General features: G+C 52.1%; 1 protein-coding gene across 5 annotated transcripts; it reads right to left on the bottom strand.

Annotated features, from left to right (window-relative positions):
* Positions 1–4,038: 4,038 nt before the first annotated feature.
* Positions 4,039–26,017, bottom strand: LOC110480961 (class II histocompatibility antigen, B-L beta chain). 5 transcript variants are annotated; one of them, XM_085565320.1, is made up of 8 exons: positions 25,880–26,017; positions 19,929–20,178; positions 11,678–11,891; positions 6,991–10,171; positions 6,400–6,669; positions 5,357–5,531; positions 4,655–4,761; positions 4,039–4,555 (listed from the first exon to the last, which is right to left on the bottom strand). In XM_085565320.1, the coding sequence occupies exons 4-8, from the start codon at positions 7,073–7,075 to the stop codon at positions 4,320–4,322; spliced, it is 873 nt and encodes a 290-aa protein (XP_085421446.1). In that variant the 5' UTR covers positions 7,076–10,171; positions 11,678–11,891; positions 19,929–20,178; positions 25,880–26,017; the 3' UTR covers positions 4,039–4,319. The 5 variants fall into 5 exon arrangements, with proteins under 5 accessions (XP_085421446.1, XP_085421445.1, XP_085421448.1 ...); XM_085565319.1 differs by having other exon boundaries at positions 6,991–11,891; XM_021549364.4 differs by having other exon boundaries at positions 4,374–4,555; positions 5,357–5,632; positions 6,991–11,891.
* Positions 26,018–26,363: the final 346 nt, after the last annotated feature.

Here is a 26,363-nt window from a genome sequence, read left to right as displayed (position 1 = left end):
CCTTCTGTGACCTTAGCAGTGTTTGAGATGGGCAACTCTGCTGCTCAGGTCCTTACACAGCCTGATCCACCCACGAGTGACCTCACGCCTGCCTGAGTGTTGGAGGAGCTTCAGTGGCAGCTCCAACCTCAGCTCCCACCTGAGGATTCATCAGGGCAAGAGACTGATCTCCTGTGGGAAGAGCTTTGGCCAGAGCATGGACTTGATCTCCCACTGTAGGATCCACATCAAGAAGTCCTGTGTCTGCCCAAGCTTTGCCCATAGGCCCCATTCAAATCAAGATACTTTGAAATTGGAATTAAGCCATTTGGGGTTTGTATCAAGACATTTTGGAGTGGCATGGAGCCGTTTTCAGTGTGACTGTGTTGTTTTAAGATAATTGGTCAATCCCTCTTGGCTTTTGCTATGCACAGCAATGGAGAAGACTTCCCCACATCCCTACAGAATCCCCAGATCCTCAGGAATATCCCCTTGAATTACAAATTCTCCCCCGAATAGCAGTAAAATTGGGAGGGGTTTACATGGGGTTTTTTTTAACTTCTTTATTTTTACCCCACTTTCAGGTGTTTTAAAGGGATAAAGAGGAATGAAAATAAAATTAAGGACAAAACAAAAGTTGGCATTCAAAAGAAAATGAAGGCCAAAACATGTTGGCATTTTGTGTGAGTATCCATGGAGTTGGGCTGGGGGGGTGGAAGAGACTTTTTTTGAGGAGTTTCCACCCCATTGTCTCTCTCTGAAATCTTGGTCTTTGCTCCAGTCCATCACTGTGAAAGACACCCATGGGCCATGGAGAAGTAGAATTGTATTATTGAATTGTAATTGTACTAATTGAAATAGGATGCAAAGGAGATGGGATTAGGCAGGAGGAGGAAGGGGAGGAGGAACAGCAGGAAGTTCATGGATCCACCACTCCCTGTTTCTACAGCCCGCCCCAGCCTGGGAGTATCATCCCCCCTCACCTTCCCCAGGTGACTGGGGAGGGGGAGATGGCCTCAAATATAGGGGGGGAGTGGGGGAGTGTCTCTTAGTATTTGTTTTTTATGAAGGATTTTGCAAGACTCTCCTCTGCTCCATCTCCCAGCCCAGCATCGCCCCTGGCCGCAGGACAACCCTGGTGCCAACACTGTCCTGCCAGGGATGAACTTGGGGGATGTCTGTTGCAGTCATGCTGGCATGGTAGCATGGAGGATTGTTTTAGAAAGGCCTTGGGAATGGTAAACTGAGGAAAAGGATACATTCATGTATGCCCCATTGTATTAGAAAGGCCTTGGGAATGGTAAACTGAGGTAAAAGATACATTTATGTATGCTCCACTGTTTCGGGAAAGTCCCGCTTCAGCATTCCTCTGTAGACCCCTTTCTCCCCACCCCTGAGCAGTTCCCATTGGACCTGGCCCCTGGGGTGGTTCTGATGTGCCTTAGCTGAACACTGTCTCTATTGTTTAAGACCTTATCTCTTAATTTTGCTGTATAAAACTGTATCTGGGCAATAGCCCAGGGCCTTTGGTCACTGCAATGCTTCAGGCAATACAATCTATCTGGACAAGCATACCATTGGTCTCTCTTGGTCTCTTTATCTCGAACCCTTGCGGCGACTGAGGCAGCGCCACAGCTCGGACCGTGCTAACCCAGACGCTGCCTGGTAAGCCCAGGGCAGCGGGACCGCGGAAAACCCCGGCCCCGGAGGGGACAGCTAGCCGGAGGGTCCCGGGGGGCCAGGGAGAGACAGGGGACAGCGGCGAGAAACCCCCGAGAGCAAAGTGGCGGTCGAAAGAGAAGCAACAGATGTCCTTCCCCTTCCTTCTTGCATGGAGGCAAATCCCCTCCCTCCCTCCCCAGACACTGACAGAGACCAGGGAGGACAAATCCCTGCACCAGAATCTCATAGAATAGGCTGTTTTGAGTGACTCCACGGCACAGGAATACAATGGGGAGGAAAAGCTACAGAGGTATCCTGTGAAGAGGGTCTCTAAACACAGCCCACGGTGCTCCAAGGAGGAAAGACATAGACAGCCAAGCTTCATCCAGAGTTCTGAGCTGGTGGTTCTTGAGTGGTTTCACACTGAGATACGCTACAGGTGCTTGGAATGTGGGAAGAGCTTCGGATGGAGCTGCTACCTGATCCGGCACCAAAAGATTCACACAGGGGAGCGGCCCTAGAAGTGCTTGGAATGTGGGAAGAGCTTTAGCTCCTGTCTGATCCGCCATCAGGTAATTCACATGGGAGAACGGCCCTACAGGTGTGGGAATGTGTGAGCAGCTTCAGTGACCGCTCCAACCTCATCAGCCACCAGCGCCTGCACTCCAGGGAATGGGTCTACAAGTGTGGGAAGGGCAGGAAGAGCTTCAGCCAGAGCTCCCACCAGAATATCCACACTGAGGAATAGCCCTCAGAGTGTCCTGACTGTGGGAAAAGCTTCACACAGAGCTCTACCTTGACCTTACACCAATGGATTCAATGCAAAGTGAACTCCTGTGAGTGCCCCAAGTGTGGGAAGGGCTTCAAATGCTGTTTCAACTCCATTACCCATTGGAGTTACCCGTTGGATGATCCACAGTGAACCCCATTGGGCAGAGTGACCCATGTTCCTGGTAATCCATGTTGGGCAGTACATTGTGTTTGTGTGATCAGGTTTTGGAAACAAGGTTGCTCCAGGGGTGGCTTCTGTGAGGAGCTTCCAGAAGCTTCCCCCATTTCCAGCTCCTGTTCTATCCATTCCTGAAGGCAAGGGTAATCCAGGTTCTGGTTCATGGATCCCCTGGTATAGATTAAAGTGAAACAACAGTGATTGATCTATGTTTATAAATATATCTCTGTTGGGTTTATTTTAGAACAATTTCTTTACCATGTAAAGCAGGTTTTGAACCCTTTTGGTTACCATCTCTAGCAATATTAAAATAACATTAGCATTAACAATAATATTAGCATTAAAATAGCACTTAGGAAAACTTATAAGAGAAAAGAAAGTAAGAGTAGAAAGATACACAGGCACCAGCCTGGGATCCAGCAACAAAAATAGATTGTTGCATGTCCTTGTCCTTGGTCTAAGTGATGGTCCCAGGATGGATCGCTTGGGGGTTGGGAAAGCTCCAGAAACACCAATTTCTGTGGATTTAGGTTTGGGTGAACGCCCAGGTGCCTACCCTGAAGGGAGTTTTACACTGTCTGATGTCACACTGTGGATCCCAGGGTGCTCTGGGGGGCTCTGATGGTTTATGGCCCCTTCTAAGAGGTGGCCCCGCCTCTCCCAGCAGCGCAGCTGAGGCAGGTATGGCCCGTGTAAAGACATGAAAACCTCCAGGCCTCTGTGTGAATGTCCTGGGCCTTCTGCAGGGGAGTTTCCACAACTGAGCCAGTTGTGTAAGGGAGGGCATTGCCTGGTCCAAAGCCCTGTCCCACCTGGCAGCATCTCTTTCTGATCGGGCTCTTCCCTTCCCTGGCTCCCAGCCCTGCTCATCCCCTCCCCTCCGGGGTTGGGTGTTTCTCCCCCTCTGCCCCTGGGCACTTCCTGTGCCCGTGGCCAGCAAAGCCCCCGCTGCTTTTGCCACTGGTTTGAACCTTTAAGCCAGGACATTTCAGTCCCCAACAGCTCTGCTCCCCAAAAGCCAGGAGGGATAGATGATGCCTCAAAACAACTCCATCCCACTGAAAATGGCTCAACTCCACCTCAAAACAACTCAATCCCACCTCAGAATTTTGGGGTATCTCCTGAGCCCGAATTACTCCCAGTTGTGGATGTTCCTTGTCCACAAATTTCACCCAGTTGTTGCCATCAAGGAAGTGACAGTGGGCTTTTCCCCCAAAATGGAACACACTGTGTGGGAAAGGAGGCAGGTGAGGGGGTGCCTCCCCTCATCCCCCAACAGATGCCAGCACCCCACATCAAGCTGGGGGCTCAAGGGACCACACTGGATCCCCCATTCCCACCCCCCTCTGCCCCACGGCCACCACAGCACTGGTTGCTGGGTTGGGTCACCCCCACTGTGAGCCCCCCAGGGAGGGATGGGGGTTTGGGACCCACCCAGTAAGTTTCTGCTTACACCCCCCATCCCCCCCCAGAACTCCGGGGAACAGCTCAAGAGATCCAGTGATGGGGACACAAAGGGATTCCAGGGGAACCCCTTTGCCACTGTCCCCCCTCCCCTTATACCCCTCTCAATGACCTTTCCCATCTTGCCTGTGCTGCTCTCCCTCTCACCCAAGAGTTCCTCGCCCATAGCCGAGGTGGGCTCCCAGCACCCAGAGTGGGGTGACACACAGGATTCACAGGGCTCCCCATTCCTGATCCACCCTGGGGCCCATTCTGCCCCTTCCCATCACAGTATCCCTGTGGGCTCCCCCAAAATCTCTCCACACAGCTCGCCAGTAAATGGGATTGGTGTGAACTGGGAAGCTTTATTTGGAACACTGGGAGCAGCCATCCGGGGCAGAGTGACAGCAGGGCTCGGGGGGCACACGATCCCCCCAAAATCAGTGTGGGGATAGAATGGGGGGGTCCTGGCCAGGCCCGAGGCCACGGGGAGGGGCTGCGGCCGGCGGCGGCTCAGGAGCTCTGTGGGCAGAGAAAAGGGGGTGACACTGGGCTGGGGGCCCCAGGGGGAGAACACATGCTCTGGGGGAGGGGGGACACGACCCCCGGGACCCCCCTGACCTTCTTGTGCAGGTAGAAGCCGAGCCCCAGCGCCAGGAAGACGAAGCCCAACACGAAGCCCCCAATCCCTGTCAACATCTTGCTGCGGGCAGTGTCCGGTGGCATCTCTGAGGAGTCAGGGGTCAGGACCCCCAAAACCTCTCACAAGCCCAAGCCCCCAGACACCCTCACACCCCTCCAGCCCACCCAAGACTCCATGAGATCTCTTTCCTATCCCCATCCAAACTCCCTAATACCACCCAAGACCCCTCCCCGTCCTTCCAGGACCCTAAACCCCCTCCCAGTTGGCATCCATTTCCCAATGATCCCCCAAACCTTTTCCCAGTCCCTTCCCAGTCCCACCAGGACTCACCAACATCACTGCCAGTAGATTGAAGCACACTCAACTCCCATCCCAGCCCCACTTTTACATCCCCAAACTGCTTCCAGACCCTCCAGCTCCATCAGACTCCCTTCTAGTTACATCCAGCACCACCAGGATGTTTCCTCTCAGTAGCCACCAGGAAACCCCTAACTGCATCCCAGTCTTCCCAGTATCGTCCAAACCTCTTCTCTGCCCTCCCAGACCATCCAAACCCTTTTCCCAGTTATCCCCTGCCTCCCTCAAACTTCCTCCCAATTACTCCCAGCTACTACCAACTCCCCTCTCAGTCCCCCCAGTCCCACTCCCTGTTCCCTGGTGCTGTGGGGGCCGGGCTGTACCCCAGTGCCAGCTCAGGGGGTGCTCCAGGCTGCCGTGCTCCACCTGGCAGGTGTAGGTAAGCCCACGCCGGGGGGTGGTTTCCAGCAGCACCAGGAGCTGGTAGGTCCAGTCCCCGCTGGGAAAAATGTCGGTGGCCACTACAGAGAGCTCCTGCTGGCCCTGGAACCACCTCACCTGGATTTGGGCAGGGTAAAAATCCACCACGGAACAGAGCAGGCGGCCGGGGCCGGGCTGGGAGCTCGAGGGCACCAGCGAGATGGACACGCTGGGGGGCACTGGGAGAGAGCGGGGACACACTGGGATAAGATGCAGGTAAAATGGGAGACACGGGGGGCGCGGGGGACGGGGACTCGGGTAACATTGACAGGGATTGGGAAGGGACTAAGAGGGGGATGGAGAATGCTGGGAGGGCACTGGGAGAGAGGATGGAAGTTGGGAATGGACTAAGAAGGACTGGGAATGGAATGGGAATGAACTGAGAGGGACTGGGAAGGAAGGGACTCCCGGGCACTGGGAGGGATTTCAGTGGCACTGGGAGGAACTGGGAATGGGCTGGGAAGGAGTGGGAGGGACTGGGGCGGCACTGGGAGGAACTGGGAATGGGCTGGGAAGGAGTGGGAGGGACGGGGGCGGCACTGGGAGGAACTGGGAATGGGCTGGGAAGGAGTGGGAGGGACTGGGGCGGCACTGGGAGGAACTGGGAATGAAGCGCGCGGCACTGGGAGGCCGAGTCCAGCGCGGGGCACGCGGCGCTGCGGGTCTGCCTGGCAACTGATGAGTCATCAGAGACTCGCGCTCTGATTGGCTGAGGGGCGGCAGCGCCACGCCAGGCTGAGATGGACAGCCGGGAGGCACTGGGAGAGACTGGGATGGACTGGGAGAGACAGGGAGATCTCCGGTGCACTGCAGGGTGAGAAAGAGGCCACGGGGATGGGCACAGGAAGGGCTGACATGTCTGGGGTTATTCCCAGGGGAGTTTTGAGGGGCTCCAGGGTCATTGCCAGGGCAGGGCCCGAGGGGACACGCTCTGCCCCGCGCTCACCTCTGCGCTCCACGAGGAACGAGGTGGACAACTCGTAGTTGTGCCGGCAATGTCTGTCCACCGCAGCCCGTCTGTACTCCATCCATTCCAGGTCGCTGTTCCAGTGCCTGGCAACCTGCTCCCCATACGGGGTGTCCCCTACAAAGTGCCCCACATCGCTGTCGAAGTGCACGTACTGCTCCCGGTTGTAGATGAACCTCTTCACGAACCTCACCCGCTGGGTGCCGTTAATGAAGTGACACTCGGACTTAACCATCTCCTGGAACACTCCTGTGTGTGCAGGACACAAGTCAGAGGGTGCCCTGCCAGCAGCCCCCAGCACCCCGCAGAAAACCAAGAGCTCAGAGGCCCACCCCGGACACCCACTCTGTACCCCTTGTGCCCCACGTGCAACCCTTCGTAGGCTCTTTCTTCCCGCGGCCCCTCTTCCTCTTTTCCACTCTTCTCCGTATTTTCCTCCCCCTTTCCCATAACTCCTCAGTCACCAGCACCACCCCCCACATCACTTTGAGGGTCCCACCTCCCCCTTGTCCCTCCACGCCCCACCGTTCCCACCCTCCCAACACTTCCCTTTCCGCCCCTCCTGCTCACCCGAGAGCTCCGCGTCCGCACCTGAGGAGGCTCCCAGCACCACCAGTGCCGCCAGCAGGGCCCCAGCTGCCGCCACACGCCCCATGGCCAGCGCCGGGCAGGGTCTGACACCTCCTCCCTCTCCAAATTCCCCTGGCGGGGGGCGCTGGGGGCGAGGGCGGGGCGCGGGTGGAGGCCAGGTGAGGAGCTCTGGGCGCTGCGGGACCGCCCGGCAACTGGGGAGTCACCAGCGCCGTGCGCTCTGATTGAATCGATATTGTCTGTACCTCTCTGAGTGGCTGAGGAGAGGCGGGGGAGGTGGAAGAAGAATCGGGAGCAATCACGCCCCGACAACCAGCACAGGGGCAACAGACCCAGCCTGGGCACAGGGAGTGAATTTACCAACCAAACCACAGCAACACAAGGAGAAGGGAAAGAAATCTCTCCAACAACTCCTCCCCATTCAACGGGGATCACCAGGAACCAGGACCAAGGATCACCAGGGCTGTGCCCAACGAGGGTCACCGGGGATCATCCAACGCGGATCCTCCCATGGGGGATGGAGCTGAAGCAGCGCACAAAGCTCTTTCCACACTGGGGACACTCGTAGGGCCTCTCCCAAGTGTGGATGCGCTGGCAGGTGACGAGCTTGGAACTCTAGCTGAAGCTCTTCCCACACTCCCCACACTCGCAGGGCCATGTGCCGGTGTGGATCTTGTGGTCCTTCATGTGGTGGGAGTTCTAGCTGAAGCTCTGCCCACATTTCAAGAACTTGTAGGGCTGTTCCCTGAGGTGGATCCCAAGATGGGTGACCAGGTCAGACTTCCATATGAAGTTCTTCCCATATTCCAAGCACCAGCAGGGATGTTCCTTGGTTTGGATCTCCTGGTGCTGGATCAGGTGGGGGCTCTGGCTGAAGCTCATTCCACATTCCAAGCACTTGTAGGGTGTCTCAGTTTGAGAGACGATTTAAAAGAGGACGCTGTGAAGTGAGTGTTGTCCCCTCTACAGGGTTCTAATAATCCCTTTCCACCAATAGGAAACGAAAATTTAAATAGATGAAAGTGAAAAAAAAAAAAAAAACTCCAACAGTTTATTAACAAACAGAATGACAACAGGGCAAGGGTGGCGGGGGGGGGAGGTAAATAAATGCTAGATATTAAAATGCCAGACCTTATCCCACACACACGTCGTTAGACAAAAGACCCAAAATGCCAGAGAAATCCCCGCTGACGACAGGGGAAAAACCAACCAGGGGCTATCCCGAAGGAGATGAAAGCCCGGGGCTCGCACGGCGTTGAACTCCCCAGCTGGGCTCCGCGGGCACGGTCCCGGCAGGTGAAGCAGCGGCGCTGAAGCCTCGGGTGTTTTTCTCTCGCTCGGCCCGGCTCGCAGCGGCGCCGCTCCGCTCCTGCCCGCACGGAGCCCCCGGGCTCTGACAAAGCAGCCGCTCAGTTCGCCCCAGGCACTGCGAGGCTCCCCGCTGCAGCCTCTCCGAACCAAGGAAAGGGGAAAATCCTGTGTTTGCCTGGTGTTATAAAAGGGACCACACTCCCGGTACTAAAAGTTATTTCAGCATTTATTATAATAAAAAGAAAGGCCTAAAACAAGGGGGACCGCGGGCTGAGCAGGAGCGTTCCTGTCGAGGATGCTGTGGTGCCGGTGCTGGCTCTTCTTGAGCAGCGATGTCCCCGATGTTCCAGGTGGAGCAGCACGCATTCCAGTGAGTCAGATGCCCCTTTTTATCCTGTTTTTTGTCCCTTTGGATTGGTTTCTTTTTGGACCCTTTGTTTGCATTAAGGTTTAAGGCACTTGATTGGCCCATTACAGTTCTGTCCAGGCTGGCTCGTTTTGTCTGGGGGGTGGTGCTCTTCACTTAGGTCTGTTATGGTACATAGAGTACTGTATTTCTCATAACTACCCTTTTAACCCCTTTTACCATAACCAAACTAACAGTATAAGCTTACCAATTATCAACTATTTTACAACCATTTCTAACCTATCTTTAACACCTGGCCCAAAAAAGCTTTTCAGCCAAACAGGAAACCACTGTGCACAGAAAGAGCTGAGGAAAACCAAATCAGCTAGACACCAGTACAGTTGTTAGGGGCTGGGTTTTTAAATTTTCTTTCCTTGTTACTTGTGGAATTTTTTCCCATTTAGTTTCTAAGAAGCACTAATGGCTGTGTCCTTAAGATAGTGGGGAGGAGGAACTCCTCTAGTTTTTTGGGGAGTTTCTTGTGGAGGGTGGGCGGGACAGGACAGAGATACAAGAATAGAGGCAGGAAAAAAGATGAGGACTGTGTAGTTGGGTACGCTCTATCTGCTGGGCTTCGGAGGACAGTCAGACCTGCTGCTTGGAGAATGGAATTCGCTGCCACCACCATAACCCAGCGGGAAGCCTTTCTTCTGCAGCTGGGCCCCGAATGCCCCTGCCCTGCCAGGACATCCCACAGGTTCCAGCTATTGCCGTAGAGTTTCCTATACATCTCCCCCACCACCAAACTGCACCAAAGGGGAAAGTGCCGCGGCCGGAGGGCTGGGACTGGGTTCCTGTTCTGTTTGCTGTTCGTGCCGTACCTGTTGCTGTTTCTTTGCTTTATTATACACACTAGTAACGAACTGCTCTTCCTATTCCCATATCTTTGCCTGAGAGCCCCTTGATTTCAAAACTCCCGTAACTCAGAGGGAGGGGGTTTACATTCTCCATTCCAAGGGAGGCTTTTCTGCCTTCCCTAACAGAAACCTGTCTTGTAAACCAAGACAGCAGTGAGAAAGGAGTCTCTCCCCACCTGGTCCCAGGCTCCCAGGGCTTAAAAATACAATAATCATTCTTTGGGCACAAAGCAGAGGACCATGGAAAGCACCATCACAATAATTCACTCCAACGCAATTGTATATACAATAATCACAGGTATCTATCTAATCTATAAAAGCATATACTGAACTCTGGATACAGCAACTCTGGATACAATGTGCAGCTAGGACAGGAGTGAAGAGGCTGAACAGAGATTAGGGGAGATGTGGAATGCACAGATGGAGCAAACTCTCCAAATGCTTTGACCTGATTCCCAGCTTTGCTGTGTTTCAAGGGTTTTGACTGCTGGATTTGAAAGAACTGAGATCTCGCTGTGAAAAGCAGAGCAGTCTGGAACCAAACACTGCTGTTGGAGTCAGAATCTGGACTTGTCACATATCAGATCTGAAAATATATTGAATAGAAAATGTCCACAATATTTCCCAGCCAATCCCTCCTCACACATAACAAAAAGCGATTACCTTTTAAAAGGTAAAAAACGTAAACTGAACATTAAAGATGCTCCCTCATAGAAACTGATGTTCAGAAAATACAGAATAATGAAGGTGTCTAGAAGAACGTGCTGTCATTTCTCAGGTATTCTCAGGCTCAGTGCCAGTTCAGAGCTGGGCTTTGTCTCCCAGGTGCCCAAGTCCCTGGAGCAGCCTCTCCCGGCTTTCCAGCCCGGCTTTCCCCCGGCTGTGCCCCAGGCAGGCACTCGGTGTTTCCGTGGTGCCCCTGCCCCGCTCAGCTCCTCGTGCCCTGCAAAGGCGCCGAGGCTGCGCTCGGTGCCCCTGGGTGTCACTGACCGAGGCAGTGGCGAGCCCCGGGGCCTGGGCCGAGCCCTGAGGGACACCCCTCGGCCCCGGCCTCCTGTGGGACATGGAGCCACTGCCCACAAGGCCCTGGCACGTCCGGCCAGCCAATTCCTCCTGCCCCGAACAGCCCGGGCTGCAGCCCCAGGGCTCTGCAGGGCAGGGCTGGGGCTGTCCCCTGGGTCCCTGGCCAAAGCCTCCCAGTGGAGTGGCCTCGTAGTCCCTGCGGTGCCACAAGTCCGTGGCTGCTCCGTGCCCGTTCCAGTCTCTTCCTCTGTTGTTGGGTGCCAGGTGTGGCCCTTTGTGAATGGGCCCGTGTCAGAGCCCTCGGTGATGTGGGACATTGTGGTGTTGTCATGAATGAGAGTGTTTGAGATTGCTCAAAAATCAGTGGCAAGAGCATGAACAAAAGTCAGATTTAACATCAAGCTGTTAGGTTGAGTTGTTAAAACTCAATTGTGGACAAAGACTCTCTAACTAGCCAAAGTTAGAAAGTGGTATGTTTATTAAACATGTCACCCATGGGTGGCACAGGGGTTGTCTCTGAAAGGCATGACCTCACCAGACAAGGTTCTTTTTATTTCCCAAAATAATACATATTCATAACCCCAGTGTCACTGTGGGACACGTGAAAGCACTACGCAGACCACCTGCTGTTTGCAAGGTAAAAAAGGGACGTTTATTATCTGACTCTGTCTTTTATACCTTCCCAAGGGTGATATTGGATTGGAGAGTGAATGGGCCACCTCTCCAAAGACATTGGACAAACCACCAGTACATCAAGTGTTCTCCACCCCCATAAAAGAATGTAAACAATACGTTGTTTACAGAAATTGTGTGGGAAAGTTCTCTAAAGGAATGTAAACTCAGAAGGCTTTAGGAAGTCTTAAGAATCAGGGTGACACCCCAGCACCTTCCATCTTCACTCTGTATTAAACTGAGTTTATTAGTCCTTCACACATACACAATTCTTCTCTTGAATTGGATCCATGGGCTTGAATTGAGTCAGCTTGTCTTAGGAGGTGGAATAAGAGCTGAAACTGGAGTTGAGGTTAATAACCATCCCAAATTTGCTTCCCCCACCAGCCCCCCTTACCTTCTAGGGAGTGGTCCAAACTGATCCCCCAACTCTTGTTCCAGTGACTCAGCTGGGTGTACTTGTCTGGGTGTGTGCAGTGTTGATTTATGGAGCATGCACTACAATGCTGTTTCAGCTTCCCCCTGCTAGCCTCATTATCTTTTTCCAGGGCCAGTACCAAGGGGTCAGAGAGGACTCTAATTCCACAATCCCTCTGCCACACAAGGTGACTCTGGAGGAAGAAAAACATGTCAGCAAACTCAATTCTTTCAATTTTTGCTCCCGTCTCAAAAATAACATAAGCTGTAACAAAGTCTCATAATGTAGAGTTCCAGATGGGGGACACCTGACCCCCTCTTCAAGCCTATAAGGAGACCACCACTGTGTGGAAAATTTCACGAGGGTGTCAGGGTCAACTTGTCAGGACCCCAACAGTGTGAAAGTCCTTTTCTCAGCTCACGCAGCCAAAGAAGGAGCCTGTGTCTGACTGTGTTTTCAAGGTTGTTTATTTCTTCTTATCTATAACATTCTTTCTCTGACCTGGAAGTCTGTCCAGAAAGGAAGCCATGGCCACCTGCCTCAAGCCTCATGTGGCTCCCACATTATATACTCAAAACTACGTGTCATATGTTTATAATTTCTTTACCAATACCTATGACCTATGTTAGACTGTGAATCTCTACCTTGAACCAATAGAAAAGTGTCACCATCACACCAAGACATAGAGGACAAGACAAAGGAGAAGAAGGCTAGGACACGCCCAAATTCCTCCATCTTGACCCCCTGAATTATATTCTTAAAAACCCCAAATTTCTACTTTTCCACCCTATGTTAATTCAAATATCACACTACTCAAACCTTTGTGGCTTGTTATTCTTCAAAGCTGGCAGTTTCTTCCACGGGCTAAAATCAAAGCCACAGGTGTTTTTGACTTCTTGCCAAGGTCTCTGAGAACCCTGCCAGGGTCTCGAGAGAGCCAGGGCAGCCAGAGGGATGTCCTGGACTCCAACACAAGGGTCTTTTCTTTTTTTCTATGCCACCATACCCTACTAGTTCCTTCCAGTGTGCCAAAATACACCCTAAAGGACTACTTTTAGGGATCTCTTTGTTTGCTTCCCATCACTCCCCTTCTCCTTAACAAAAGCAACACCCTACACCAATCCTTATTATCCCTTTGCTTCTTGTCTCGCTTCCACCCAAACCTGGCATCATAGATTTGTACAGCCCTTTCCCAGTCTCCTTGTCACACAACCCACTGCTCAGGTGCTAAATGTGGCTTTCCACACACCAGCTTTAAAATCTAAATCAGGTCGATCCAGGACCTACCGACACTGGGCACACTCTCTGTACCAGTTAGCAGAACAGTAATAATGTCCTGCACAAATCTTACACCGCAGTAACAGCCACGCACAATGCCAACCTCTAGATGCACCAAAAACTGCAGGAAAACTCCCACAAATACAAGCTACTCCATTCATTCCTCCTTGGCTTTCTAGATTCTCCAGTCTGTTGCTCCCAATCCAAAACCATTAGTCCCTAAGCAGATGTCTGATATAAACCTTCTAAATATACTCTCTCACTTCCCCCATCTATCCACCAATTTACTGAGTTCACAAACTTCCACGAGTCAAGCCCAAACCACTGAGGCAAAGAAGTTCCCTCTATCCATCTTGCCAGGTTGGATTCTCAGACCAAAACTACTCCTACTATGATTCTAGCAATCAGCATCTACAAACACAATCTCCATACTGAAAATCACAAGTAAATTCTTATCAAAGGCTGTAGAGTTGTGTTTGCACTGTATATTCCCTCATAATGGTTTGTCCCTCCATATCCCCTCTTTGTACCTGTTTGGTTCATCCCACCTTTCCCATCAGTACCTGTATGTCCAACAAACCCCAACCCATCCCCCTGTCTCCCCCCAGGTGTTGCGTCCATCACCTGGTGACCCTTCCCCCAGGGTCACCAGGTAACTGGACCCTGGCTGGGACTCCTCCCCGACCCCCTCCTCAGTGGTCACTCTGAGGCCTTGCCCCCAGAGAGCCACTCCCATATCCTTCCCCTGTTGGCTGTTTGGTTTTCCCCGCACCCCCCTATAGCTGGCTGCTCTGGGCAGGGAGACCCTCTCTCTTGCTCTGGATGTCCTTAGGGGTCAGATGTGGCCTGGGATCTCTCCAGGCCCTCATTAAACTTTGGAACTAATCCTGAGGGAGAGCGCCTCTTTCCTTTGCTTGTGGGACCAGCTTGTCTTTGGACTCACGAGGGAGCTTCTCCAAGCCCCCTGGGATCCAAGGAGAAGTTCTTTCCCTCCGCCCGCCCCGTGGATTCGAGGGGGAGACACAGCAAAAGGCTTCTACTTTTTCTTGCTGAACTGGCCCTGTCCTTTGACTGTCCCCAGTTTGCTTCTAAATGTTCATGTCTCAGCTCTCAAAAATGAATCAACTCTCTCAAACAAACCAATTTTACCACTTCACACTCAACATGTGCTACACTTGTAACTTTTGACACAAGATGTCAGTGTTGCCTCAAACATACACTGCAGCTCCAAACACGACTACCACATATACTCACATATAAACAAAATCTCTTTCGTGCAATCTAACAATATCACAATCTTATTATTCCCATGGGAAACACTACACTAAAGCACTCAACCTCTATATTTCAAATTCCACAAACAGAAACAGCTGAACAGCAAAGCACTGCCCCTATAATTTCTGAGTCCAAACCCTTTTAACATGAACACTGGATGTTACCGTAAATTCTGTCCCCGTAACCAAAGCACACACACACACACACACACAAAATATCACAGAGGAGAGGGGATTTTATTAAGGATCATGAACCCCACTCACTTTGTTTTTTCCCAGCCATTTCAGTCACCCGAAAACGGAACCGTGGGTCCAAACTCCCACTTGAGTCATGCTAACAGCATGTCTCAACAAACACTCTCACAATCATTCTCTCGGTCCGGACACATTCACAACAGCATAACAACTTTAGACCAGGACTTGCCCTTACTACTGCTAGCCCCAAATTGCTAGTAAACTGAGCCCTATACAGCAAAACAAATAACAAAATCCCTTTCTGTCAGCAACAAAAGCCCGAACTTGGTACAATAGTTTAACAACTCTTTCCACTGACAACCAGATTTCAACTGCAACTTCAGCTTGCAAGCACACTCCAGAGGCACAAGTTGCATGTGGGATATCCTCCACGACTTACCAAGCGACCTTTCCTGACCATGTGTACACCCTGCAGGTCACTGTTTTAAACTATTTCAATTTTTAAACATACCCCTTTGTCCGGAGATTTAGTAGTCAGGGCTCCTTGTCTGCTGCTGGATGAACAGTTCAGGCAGCTGAGACCATTCTTGCAGGAATATCCCAGGGGTGCCCCAAGGGGGACCATGACCAGGGCTGGTCTCACAGCCGAGCAGAGTCTCCCCTGGCTTGGCTCACCAATTGAGTCATTAAAACCAAAGATCATGGACAAAGACTCTCGAACTAGTTAAAGTTAGAAAATGGTAGGTTTATTACACCAGTGGGTGGCACGGGGTGGGGGTTGTCCCCAAAATGTGTGACCACACTGTACAAGGATTTTTGCCTTCTATTTATTTCCCGAAATATTACATATGCACAACCCCAGCACCTCCCATCTTCACTCTGTAATAAAATGAGGTTATTAGTCCTTCACACGTGCACAATTGTTCTCTTGATTTGGGTCAGTGGTCTCAAATTGGGTCAGTGATCCCAGGGATGAAGTAGGAAAGTCTTCATCAGGGCTCTGTGACCCTCTGGCACAACCCAAGGCGCCCTGCTTCGCAATGGATTGACATAGAGTCTGGGTGCTGGGCACTGTTCTTCTGGTTTCAATATGTTCCTGTAATGGTTCACTTGCTCCACTTCTTTCTACAAATGACCTCATAACAATCGGCTTTAGCTTAAGCATCTAATAATCATTAACCTATCGTTGTGTATCTAACCTCAATATGAATTGGTTCTAATCCTCAGCTAAAATCTTAACCCTTTAAAATCATTATTCAAGGTCACATGGTGGGGGAGAGGGCAGGAGACAAAAACCACACATCCCCAAGTTCATGCAGTAACAGACAACATTTATTCCCAAGCCCTTCCTTATAAAGGGCATTTGAAAGACCCAGTCTGGATGCTCTCATTGGTTTGAACTACACGCCCCTTCAGGTCCTGGCCACTGAGATGGCTGCAGCCTTGGGAGATATTTATTTAGACAAGATCCCTGTCAATCACGGTAACTAAGTGATAAAGCACAAAAAGTTAATTGGCAACATTCACTCTACTGCCTACAGGACAGCTAAGGCACAACAAAAGAAAACAAGCAACAACAAAACCAAACAAAATTCAGGCAACCAAAACAGAAATTAACTGAGAACTATCTAGGGGATGGTGGTTGGGTGTGTGTGTGTTGCATTTATGTGCATGGACCAAAAGACAGTGTGGGCAAGGATTAAAAGGAACTTGGCCTAAAACAGTAACACTAAGCAGCACTTTAACATCTATCTTAATTTATACCTTAACTTATACCTTAGGCCTAACAATTCAACAGAGGAATAACAGCATTTAACAGCATTTAACCCAACTTACAGCTATAACTTCCACCTTCTACTTAGCAACTTGACAGAAAAACAACACTTAGCAATACTTAGCTTATAACTTACATTTACAACTTTGCAAAAGAACAACACTCATTTCTCACACACCTCATGTCCATTGGACCCCTGTGGCTCTAGGCACAGTTTCAGAGTTTTTGGCACACTTCATTTCCCAACCCGGGTGTGCTCTCATCTGCTGTTCCAGCCTCCTGCTCTGAGGTTCCTTTCATGACCTGAAAGAGCACTGAGACCAGCTGCTCCTCGTGAGTCTGCAACAGCGAGCCCCTTTTCTCTCTCTCATCTCAGTCTTGTTGGGTCCCAAACCCCCCATGTCCCTCCCTGGGGGCTCACAGTGGGGGTGACCCAACCCAGCAACCAGTGCTGTGGTGGCCGTGGGGCAGAGGGGGGTGGGAATGGGGGATCCAGTGTGGTCCCTTGAGCCCCCAGCCTGATGTGGGGTGCTGGCATCTGTTGGGGGATGAGGGGAGGCACCCCCTCACCTGCCTCCTTTCCCACACAGTGTGTTCCATTTTGGGGGAAAAGCCCACTGTCACTTCCTTGATGGCAACAACTGGGTGAAATTTGTGGACAAGGAACATCCACAACTGGGAGTAATTCGGGCTCAGGAGATACCCCAAAATTCTGAGGTGGGATTGAGTTGTTTTGAGGTGGAGTTGAGCCATTTTCAGTGGGATGGAGTTGTTTTAAGGCATCATCTATCCCTCCTGGCTTTTGGGGAGCAGAGCTGTTGGGGACTGAAATGTCCTGGCTTAAAGGTTCAAACCAGTGGCAAAAGCAGCGGGGGCTTTGCTGGCCACGGGCACAGGAAGTGCCCAGGGGCAGAGGGGGAGAAACACCCAACCCCGGAGGGGAGGGGATGAGCAGGGCTGGGAGCCAGGGAAGGGAAGAGCCCGATCAGAAAGAGATGCTGCCAGGTGGGACAGGGCTTTGGACCAGGCAATGCCCTCCCTTACACAACTGGCTCAATTGTGGAAACTCCCCTGCGGAAGGCCCAGGACATTCACACAGAGGCCTGGAGGTTTTCATGTCTTTACACGGGCCATACCTGCCTCAGCTGCGCTGCTGGGAGAGGTGGGGCCACCTCTTAGAAGGGGCCATAAACCATCAGAGCCCCCCAGAGCACCCTGGGATCCACAGTGTGACATCAGACAGTGTAAAACTCCCTTCAGGGGAGGCACCTGGGCGTTCACCTAAACCTAAATCCACAGAAATTGGTGTTTCTGGAGCTTTCCCAACCCCCAAGCGATCCATCCTGGGACCATCACTTAGACCAAGGACAAGGACATGCTAATAATCAAACCAAATCTTTCACTGCTGGATCCAGGGCTGGTGACTTTATTTTTCTACTTTGATGCTTGCTTTCTTTTCCCTTACACAATTTCTTTTGTGTTACTTTAATAAACCCCCCTCATTTCCAAAACCTGGCCACACAAACCCAATACACTGGATCTAAACATGGATCACCCAGAATGGAGGTCACCACGTCTCTGTCCATCCTAGGTCACTCTGATGGGTGATAAAGCTGAAGCAAGGGACAAAGGCCTTCCAACAGTCGGAGCACTCACAGGCTTTCCCTTATCCATAGGTCATTTGTGTGAGGCCAAAGCAGAGCTGTAGGAGAAGCTCTTCCCACCCTCCGGACACTCACAGGGGCTCTACCCAGTGCGGATGCACTGGTGCATGATGAGGTGGAAGTTGTGTTTGTAGCTCTTCCCACAGTTGGGGCAGTGAATGGCCTCTCTCCTGTGTGTATTTTCAGCTTCGGGGGTCACAGCAGGGAAACCACTGGCAGTACCTTTGGGACACAGCCAAGAGCTGAGGGGCTCCTCCCCCAGGTTCATTTTCTCTCCCCAGTTCAAATCATCACCTCCCATTCAAATACCCTCCATTCATATTTTCACCCCACAATCAAAGTTTCATCACCCCAGTTAAACTTCTCCACAATTAAGCCCTGATATCTCCCTCCCCACCCCTGGGTCCTTCTGGCAGGACCCAGCCAGGACCTTCTGGAAACAGCAGAAGAAAGGGTTAAAAAATTCATTATTATTTCCATTTATTTCCTTGGTTTCTGGGGGATTTTCCTGAGGCTGCTCTGGGCAATGGCTGAGGTGTCCCCTCAATCTCCACCCCCTTTCCAGTCCCTTTTTCCAGCTCTTTTCCTCAGCTGACCCCAACCTGCAGATTTTGCGAGGGTGGGAGGGGTCACTCTGCTCGGGAGTGTCAGAGGTGCCCCCAGGGAGGTCCCAAGGCCCCAGTGCAGTTCTCTCTGGCCTCTTGGAGCATTTGGAATCACCAACTCTCAGCCAGTGCTGTTCATGGGATTCAATCCTCCCTGCAGGGTTTTCCCCCAGACCAGCTTTATTTCCAGAGGGTTCTGTGGTTTCCCTTTGAGCTGGGGCCTGATGGCACTGGAGTGCCCGCAGCTGCCAGGGTAGGAAGGGCTGTGGGACAGCACCTCCCCACAAACCTCCAGGAGGGGACAAGGGCTGGGGAGGAAATAGTAAATAAACACAGGATTAGAGGAAAAAAAAATGTAGACTATATATTTAAAATGAAATTAAATGAAATGAAATAAAACTATGGAAAAAAAAGTGATGGCAGAGCTTTTTCTGTTGGGATTTTGGGCTTCTCGTCCCAGTTGTGAGCTGGGTCTGAGACAGAGTGGGAGAGACATTGCTGCTGAAGGGCCTCATATTGTCAAAAGTAAAGCATCAAGTATCCAGTAACAGCTTGAAGTTACAGAAGTCCCAGCACCCATGCTGGATTCCCTCGTTTGAAGCTTAAAGCAGAGCTCCCCTTGCGACTCTGCTTTGTAATGATGAATGTAAAAATTCAACACCATTGCCGGTTTCCTCCCTCCTCTGCCCAGCAGTGCAGGGAGATGTGATGGGGGTTACAATCAGTTCACGCCACTGCTTCCCCCTCAGGGACAGGAATCCTTGCCCTGCTCCAGGGCGTGGGATCTGTCCATGGGGTTGGTCCTGGCCCTGTCCAGCAGGAGGTCCTCCCCACCTGTGCAGTCCCTCCTCGGCTCGGCCCTGAGGCGTGGGGCAGTTGTGCAGCAGCCACTCTCCGTTAGCGGCAGCACCAGTTTGTGCCAGGCCATCGGATCCATACTGTCCAAGAGACCCCATTTTCCTATGCCTCTACCTGGCTAGAGGCAGGGCCTCTCTAGCCCTGGTTATCATTCCCTCACTCAACATACATCCTGAAGGTTCCTTCAAGGTGATGTGACATTTCATCTTTCCTTCTGTTGTACCTAGCAGCTTGGTCATGGGAGGCTGTGGCTACCTTCACTTTAGGAGAACTCCCTTGGTTAGTGTTTTCCTCTTTGAGCTGACATCCCTGCTGCTAGGACATAAGTGGGTTTGCCATCCCACCTTCTCACGTCTTCCCCACGGTCACCAAGGAAGAACCAAAGCTCAGCTCATTGGGTGTACCCCCTCCTTCTAGCTGGGAGACACTGGACTTTGATGTTTGGGCCTGTGACTTGCACTGTTGCCACATGGGAACTGTTCTTTCTCACCTTCCTAATTTCCTCTTTAAACTCCTCTTTGGTCCTTAACCAAAGCAAAGACATGAGTATGCATCAGGCCATTTACCATACTCTCATAATACCTGAGCCTGGTGCTGGATCAGGTTGGAGCTCTGGCTGAAGCCCTTCCCACACTCCAAGCACTTGTGGAGCTTCTCCCAAGCTTCAGATTCCTCTACCAGCTCCGAACTCTGTCTGGATCTCCAGCCTTCCCAGCAAAGGGAAGGTGTTTCTTCCTTGGAGCTCTCTGGGCTGGATTTGCAACCTCTTTGCAGGGGATCTCCAGGGCTTTTCCTCTTCCTCCATCTGGCCAAGGCTTGAGAATGACAAATCCTGGTTTGGGGCAAAAAACAAGGAGTTGAGCGCCTTGGGGTGGGGTTCCTCCTGAACAAGTCCATCTCAGGCAGTCACCAGATGATTTGTGTCCATAAAAATCTCCAAAGCACCAAGATTCAGCCCCCAAAAAAACTCTCATAGGAGGGGTCTCTCTTGTCTCTCCTTTTTGGGTTCTGGGGGTTTCCCTTCCCTGGGCTGATGGGGGTCCCATGGCTTCTGGCATGGCCCATTCTAGGGTCCTGCTTATGGATGATCCAGGAGTTTTGAGAGTCCAGTGATCCCTTTTCCCCTCGGTCTCTGCTCCAGGGTTCCACAGATCCCACAGATCCCCCCACTCCAGGCCCTTCTGCCCTGCCCTTCAGGCTGCCAGGGGTCCTCCAGCTCTGGGTGAGTTCTCCTCTCTGCCCACCCCAAGGGTCTTGGGGTTTCCGTCCACTGTTCTCCTGGGGCATCACAAAGACCCATGTCCTCCCCTGACCAGTACCTGGACCCCAAATATCCCCCAAAGGGGGAACTGCAACTCAGCTTTGGTGTCCTGCAAGATCCAAAATCCCCCCCCGCAAAATACCAAGCCCTCACAGTGATCCACAAAGTTATTTGGGACTTGAGTCAACAATCTGCAAACTCCAAACGGTCCCCACTAAAAAAACTCCGTTGAGAACTCCCTGATAGATCCTGGGGCGACCTCCCCCTCCCTGGCCACATGCAGGATAAAACCTCATACTTCTCCTGTCTCCCTTATCTTCCTCCTATGCCTCCTCCCTGCCAACCCGACCTCTCTTTCATACTCCCCTCTGCCCAACATCTGCTGCAGCACCGGCTGGTGGATGGGGGGAACAACCCCCAAAAATCCCCCAGGGATGGACAAGAGGGTTGGGGACCCCCTCCCCAGTGCAGATCCATCCCCTCCTAGAGTCCTGGAGAATCACACCAGGGATGATGTGATGGGGACATAAAGAGACCCCCTACAATCTCTTGCTGTACCCCCTCCCCTAATCCCCCTCTCCTATCCCTTTCCATCATCTCTCCTAATCCCCGCTCTGCCTAGCTGAGTTTGGGGGTGATCAACCCCCTTCTTGCACTCACTCTAGGAATCCTAAATGTCCTTTTATGACTCCTCTCCCCGTTTCCCTTCATGCTGAAAGGAATAAACCAATTTGTCTTTACAAATAGATTATATGAATCAGACTGGAGAAAGGGCCAGGAAATTGTAGATGAGGAACTGACAGTAGAAACCATCAGTTTCAGAAACAAGGTACTAATTCACAAAGACTGTTGCTCAGTTTAAGTCCAGCTAAATCCCTGAACTTCAAGAAGAAGAACAAAGATTTAATAGAGCCATTAATATAATGCGTAGTGCAAAAGGAGAGAATGTTCAGGAAATTTGCACATTCTCCCAAAGCTAATTCAGGATGGGGATACCCCGGCAGGAACACCGCAGAAGGACAGGGACCGGCTCTGTCATATGGGCTGTGGAGGGGACCATGAGCACAAGGAGGAAAACAAAGGAACATCTGGGAAATGCAGATTGCACAGGGAAGGATCAGAAATTTCTTTTATGGATTTTAATTTGGTGACTGCAAAATGAAAGGTTTTGCAGAAAGCTCAGCAGCTCTCAGAGGATGAGCACCCACAGGCAGTTACCGGGGCTGCAGGAGTGGCACAAGAAGCCCTGCAGCACTTGGGCACAAAGGCACAGCAGCTGAAGGCAAGAAGGGATGAGCAAAAGGCCAAGCTGAAGGCAAAGGCCACGGCAGAGTTCCCACAGCCCCTGAGGGATCAACCCCAGGGCCCAAGGGGGCCCCAGCACCCAGGGCATGACGGGGTCGGCCACAAGCACCTGGCAGAGGCATTGCCCTCCTGGCCAGGGCAGAGCCCACCCAAACAGCCCCTGGGAAGGAGTCAGGGCTCCAGCTGCAGCCCACAAGGACACTGCAAGCACAGACAGCAGCACCCTCAGCAGGAGCAAGTCCACCCCTGCATGGACATGGATTGGCAGGGCTGTCACAGCTCCCATCACACCAGGGCACCACAATGGAGCCCTTGAGAACATTCAGGGTGGCTCTGAATCAAGAGGCCTCTCCTGATGGACGCAGGGGCCTCTCAATCTCCTTTGAATCTCAGATGTAAGGGGGGAAGATTGTCAAGAAGTTGTTTGATCATTCAGGAGCTAAGGGGGAAAAATGAGCAGGTGAGTATTCTTCAACCACTATTAATAGATGTGGGAGACAGAATTGAAATGCATGGATTTCTACTTCCTCCTGATTGTGATCATTATTTACCTGGGAAGGGATTTGATGGCGAATGTGGAAATACAGAATTATATTCTAAAAGGTAAAGCAGAGGCTAATGCTGTACCTTTGACTCAGATAAGTGGCAAAGCCAGTGCCGAAGTGAACACAGAAGTGTGAGCAGCCACAGGAAAAGAGGGAAAATTTGATGTGGAGCCTCTCCAAATTACTTTCAAGCAACCAGGACAAGTGGTGTCTAAAAGCAACACCCTGTTCCAGGGGAGGGAAGGAAGGGCTCACAGCCTGGTATTGAGTCCCTGGTAAAGGCAGGGCTTTTGGAGCCAGGGATGGCTCTCTACAGCACTCCTAACCTGCCAGTCAAGAAAATGGATGACTGGTCATAAGGAAAACAGAATTTTCAAGTGTTAAAATGAAGTTTAACTGAGGTTGCTGCCCTGGCTCTCCTAGACAGGAAAAAAGAATTTGAAATGTATGTGGATATTAAACAGGGCCATGCCAAAGGAATTCTTCTGCTAAAATGTTTCACCCAGTGGCCAGAGCAGCCTCATTGTCTGCAGAATTGTACAGCCACAGCTTTCATGGGAACTGAGACCAGAAGACTGACAGCAGGAGCATCTTCTATAGTTCAAGTCTGGCATCAAGTTAAAGCTTTGACAACTAAAAGAGCCTCTAAATGGATGAGCAGTGCTCAGTTATTACAGTATGAAACTTGTTCAGTGGCACAGGAGGATTCAGAACTGAGGACAGGGGAAGGGTTTAACCCAGCCTCCTGTTTGAACAGCCCACAGAGGGGCTGGGAAGAAACCCAGCACTGCATTCAAGTGACACAGCTCCAGACCCAGCCTGGGAGAGACTGATGAGGCACACCCACCTTGGCACTTTGCTGCTGCCAACATCCAAGCAGGACATGGGCTCTGCCTAAGGAGTGCAAAGCAGCACCACTGGTGGCCAAGTGGCGTGGCCCATGCCAAGGGGCCCCGAGGCCAGAAACAGCCGCCAGCACAGCTGAACACGGGGGGACCCCTCAGCCTGGGCTCCAGGTCTCTGCAGCCCCAGAGATTTGCACTTCCCGCCTGCAGCAGGAGGATGGGAGGCCCCCCTGAGCCTGCACTGAAGGCAGCGCAGCAGCAGCCAGGGCTCCACAGCGGGGCAAGGCCCTGGGCCTGCCCACACATCCTCTGCTGAAATCCTCGGCCTGGCCACCCTCCCTGGGCAGCTCCAGCCACCGGGGCCAGCCCTTGCTGCCACTGCTGCAGCTTCAGTGCTCTCTGGGCCTGCACTGCCACAGCTGCTGGGCCAGACAAGGGGACAATTCCACTCTGGCTCTCACTGACACTCACACTGCGCTGGTTGGGATTGGATTACACCAGGAGAATGTTTTTCTTAATAATCCTACCTCGATATTGTCAGTTAGATTTAGACGAGAGGTGTGAGATTCAATTTTTATTCTTAGCAAGAGAATAGATAAAAATCTTTATGGCTTTGGATTCTTTTTGTGTGTGGCTTTACATAGCTGTTAGCGATGGAAATATTTTTGTAAGGGTTTGGTGGTGTTTACCTATAGGTTGCAATTGCAAAGCTAAAAGAGCTTTAAAGGTGACCCTTTAACTTGTAAACAGTTAATAGGATACAGTTATAAAAAAAAAAACTGGATTTTGTTGGGGGGCACTTGTGACTCGAGGGATGGCAGCTCTGGAAGACAAGCTGCATTCCAGGCAGCCAGCAGAGGAGCTTTAGAAATGCAAATTAAACTGCTGGGGCAAAGTGGGAACAATGTTCCTCGGTCTCTTGCCTGATGCAGGAATTGGCTGATTCCCTCTGCCCCTCACCCCATGCTCTGCCTGCTTGCACAGATGGAATTTGCACTGCTAAAGGCAGAGCCCATGGTGAGCATATCTGACTCTGCAACAGAAATTGGTTTAAGCTGCAAAGGGAAACAGCAAATAAAGAATGCCATAAAAACTAAAATAAGTGGGGGGGAATAATCTCTCTGTCCACTCCAACATGCGCTGTCACTGTCTACGTTATACAGGATGTATTAGAGCACTGGAGTTTTTTTGCTACCAAAAGTTCAGGGAAATCAGTTGGAATGCAAGCATTTGATGATTTAATTAGAGAAAAGCAGTCAATTGATGCAGCCTTGGTTGGAGGCAGCACCCAGAAATGGGGAAAACATGAATGGCCACCAGAAAAAATCCTACAACACCACGGACCAGCCCCTGGGGACCCTAAGGAACTCATATCAGGAGACAGAGAACCCATTTATCATTTCAAAGGCATCATTTGATTACAAATAAGAACCAACCAGACAAATCCAGCTCCTGACCTTCCTGCTGACCAATCCACGGAAATGAGGAACACAACATTTCACCATGGGATGGGATCAGATTATCTTCTAGCATAAAAAAGAAGGTGTTTGTGGAAAATTAAATTACTCAAACTGCTGTTGGCAAACACATGACAAAGGAAAAGTGGCGAAACAGATAGCAAAGGAAACAAGAAAGCAGCGCATGTTCTGCCTGAAATGTGGAAAGGATGGGAATGGGATGCTTTCGTGACTCCCTGGTAGACCATGCTTCTCCTCTTATGTGCTACAGCAATTCTCATCTTCTAAGCATGCTTGACACCTTGGGACTGCAGCTCATTCAGCAGTTGAGCCAGGGGATGCAGGTGGCAGCCAGGCCTCCTGATCCACAAACGGCTACAAAGAGACACCGAGAATAATCCCAAAACCAAAGAGAACCCAGTAAGAAAAAACAGAGTCAATGAGTGAATCTGCTTGGATATGGAGCCCGGAACTTGTAAACAGGGAAGAAACGGGAGAAACCATCAATTACAGAAAATGTTACAAACTGACACGGAGAGCTGCTCAAAGTCCCGCTACATTCCTGAACTTCAAGAAGACTTAACAGAGCCATGAATATCGGCTGTTCTACAAAAGGAGGGTGCACATTAACGAGGACAGGCTCCAGGCGCATCGGGAAGTCTGAACCTTCCAAGGAACTCAGCCGGTGGGCAAAGGCAGAGGGAGATGCGGCCGGGAAAATGAGGATAAAAAGGAGGCTGCGGACTACAAGCACGGCAGAGAGCGCACGGCAAATGCCCCACGGCCTCTGCCCCTGCTCGGCAATAAAGTCACTTTGACAGGACTCCTCGCTCTCCTCCGGGCACACAAACCTCCGGCGACGGGAATTTCCCCGCCCGCTGCCGGCCGCGGGGCAGCCCCTCTGTCCTACCCACAGCAGCCGGGCCGAGCCAGCGCTGCTCCGGCAGCGGCTCCTGCCCGGCCCCGGCGGGAAGGAGACCGCGGGCAGCCGCTCCCGCAGCGCCCTCAGCCCGGGGCCGGCACGGGCCGGTCCCGGCACCGGCGAGCCGCCGGAGCCCCCTGCCACCCCCTCCGCCCGCAGCCAGCCCCGAGCCCCCGCAGAGCCCAGCGCGGCTCCCACCTGCGCCGGGGCCGCCTCCGAGCTCCGCCGCCGCCGCCTCACCGCGCTCCGGCCGCTGCCGCCGCTGCCGGGCCCGCACAGCCGCTCGGCCAATGGCGGCGCTGCGCGGCCACGGCCGCCCTCAGCCCGCCGCCGGGGCCGCGCCGCGCCCCGCTCCCACCAATCAGCGCGCCGCAACCGCGACTGACGGCACCGGCGGCCAATGGCAGCGAGCTCGGGGCGGGCTCTGCGCACGGCCCCGCCTCGCCCCGCGCTCTCGGCGCCCCCGGGCTGCGTGAGGGGAAAGCCGGAGATGAGGAACAGCCCCGGCACGGGCCCGGCCCGAGCCGGGATTGAGCTGCCCACACAAACAAACTTCTCCGCGCCTCCCGCCACGGCTTTCCCGGCCCTGCGCCTCCCGTGCCTCCGCCTCTGCGGGAAGCCCAGGAGCCCTAATTAGGAGCATCAGTGCATTGCTTTGATTTCCCCCAAAAAGGGAAAAACG

This window comes from Lonchura striata, chromosome 35, assembly GCF_050655825.1.
Source record: "Lonchura striata isolate lonStrDom1 chromosome 35, ASM5065582v1, whole genome shotgun sequence".
NCBI lineage: Eukaryota > Metazoa > Chordata > Aves > Passeriformes > Estrildidae > Lonchura > Lonchura striata.
This window is presented reverse-complemented; position numbering and strand designations above follow the sequence as displayed.

Excerpts from the sequence above, each read along its gene's own strand:
- LOC110480961 (XM_085565319.1), bottom strand. The coding sequence starts at position 7,075 with ATGGGGCGTGTGGCGGCAGCTGGGGCCCTGCTGGCGGCACTGGTGGTG. Across the intron at positions 6,670-6,990 it reads TGCGGACGCGGAGCTCTCGG|GAGTGTTCCAGGAGATGGTT; the intron begins GTGAGCAGGAGG and ends CTGCACACACAG. Across the intron at positions 4,556-4,654 it reads GCTTCTACCTGCACAAGAAG|AGCTCCTGAGCCGCCGCCGG; the intron begins GTCAGGGGGGTC and ends CTCTGCCCACAG.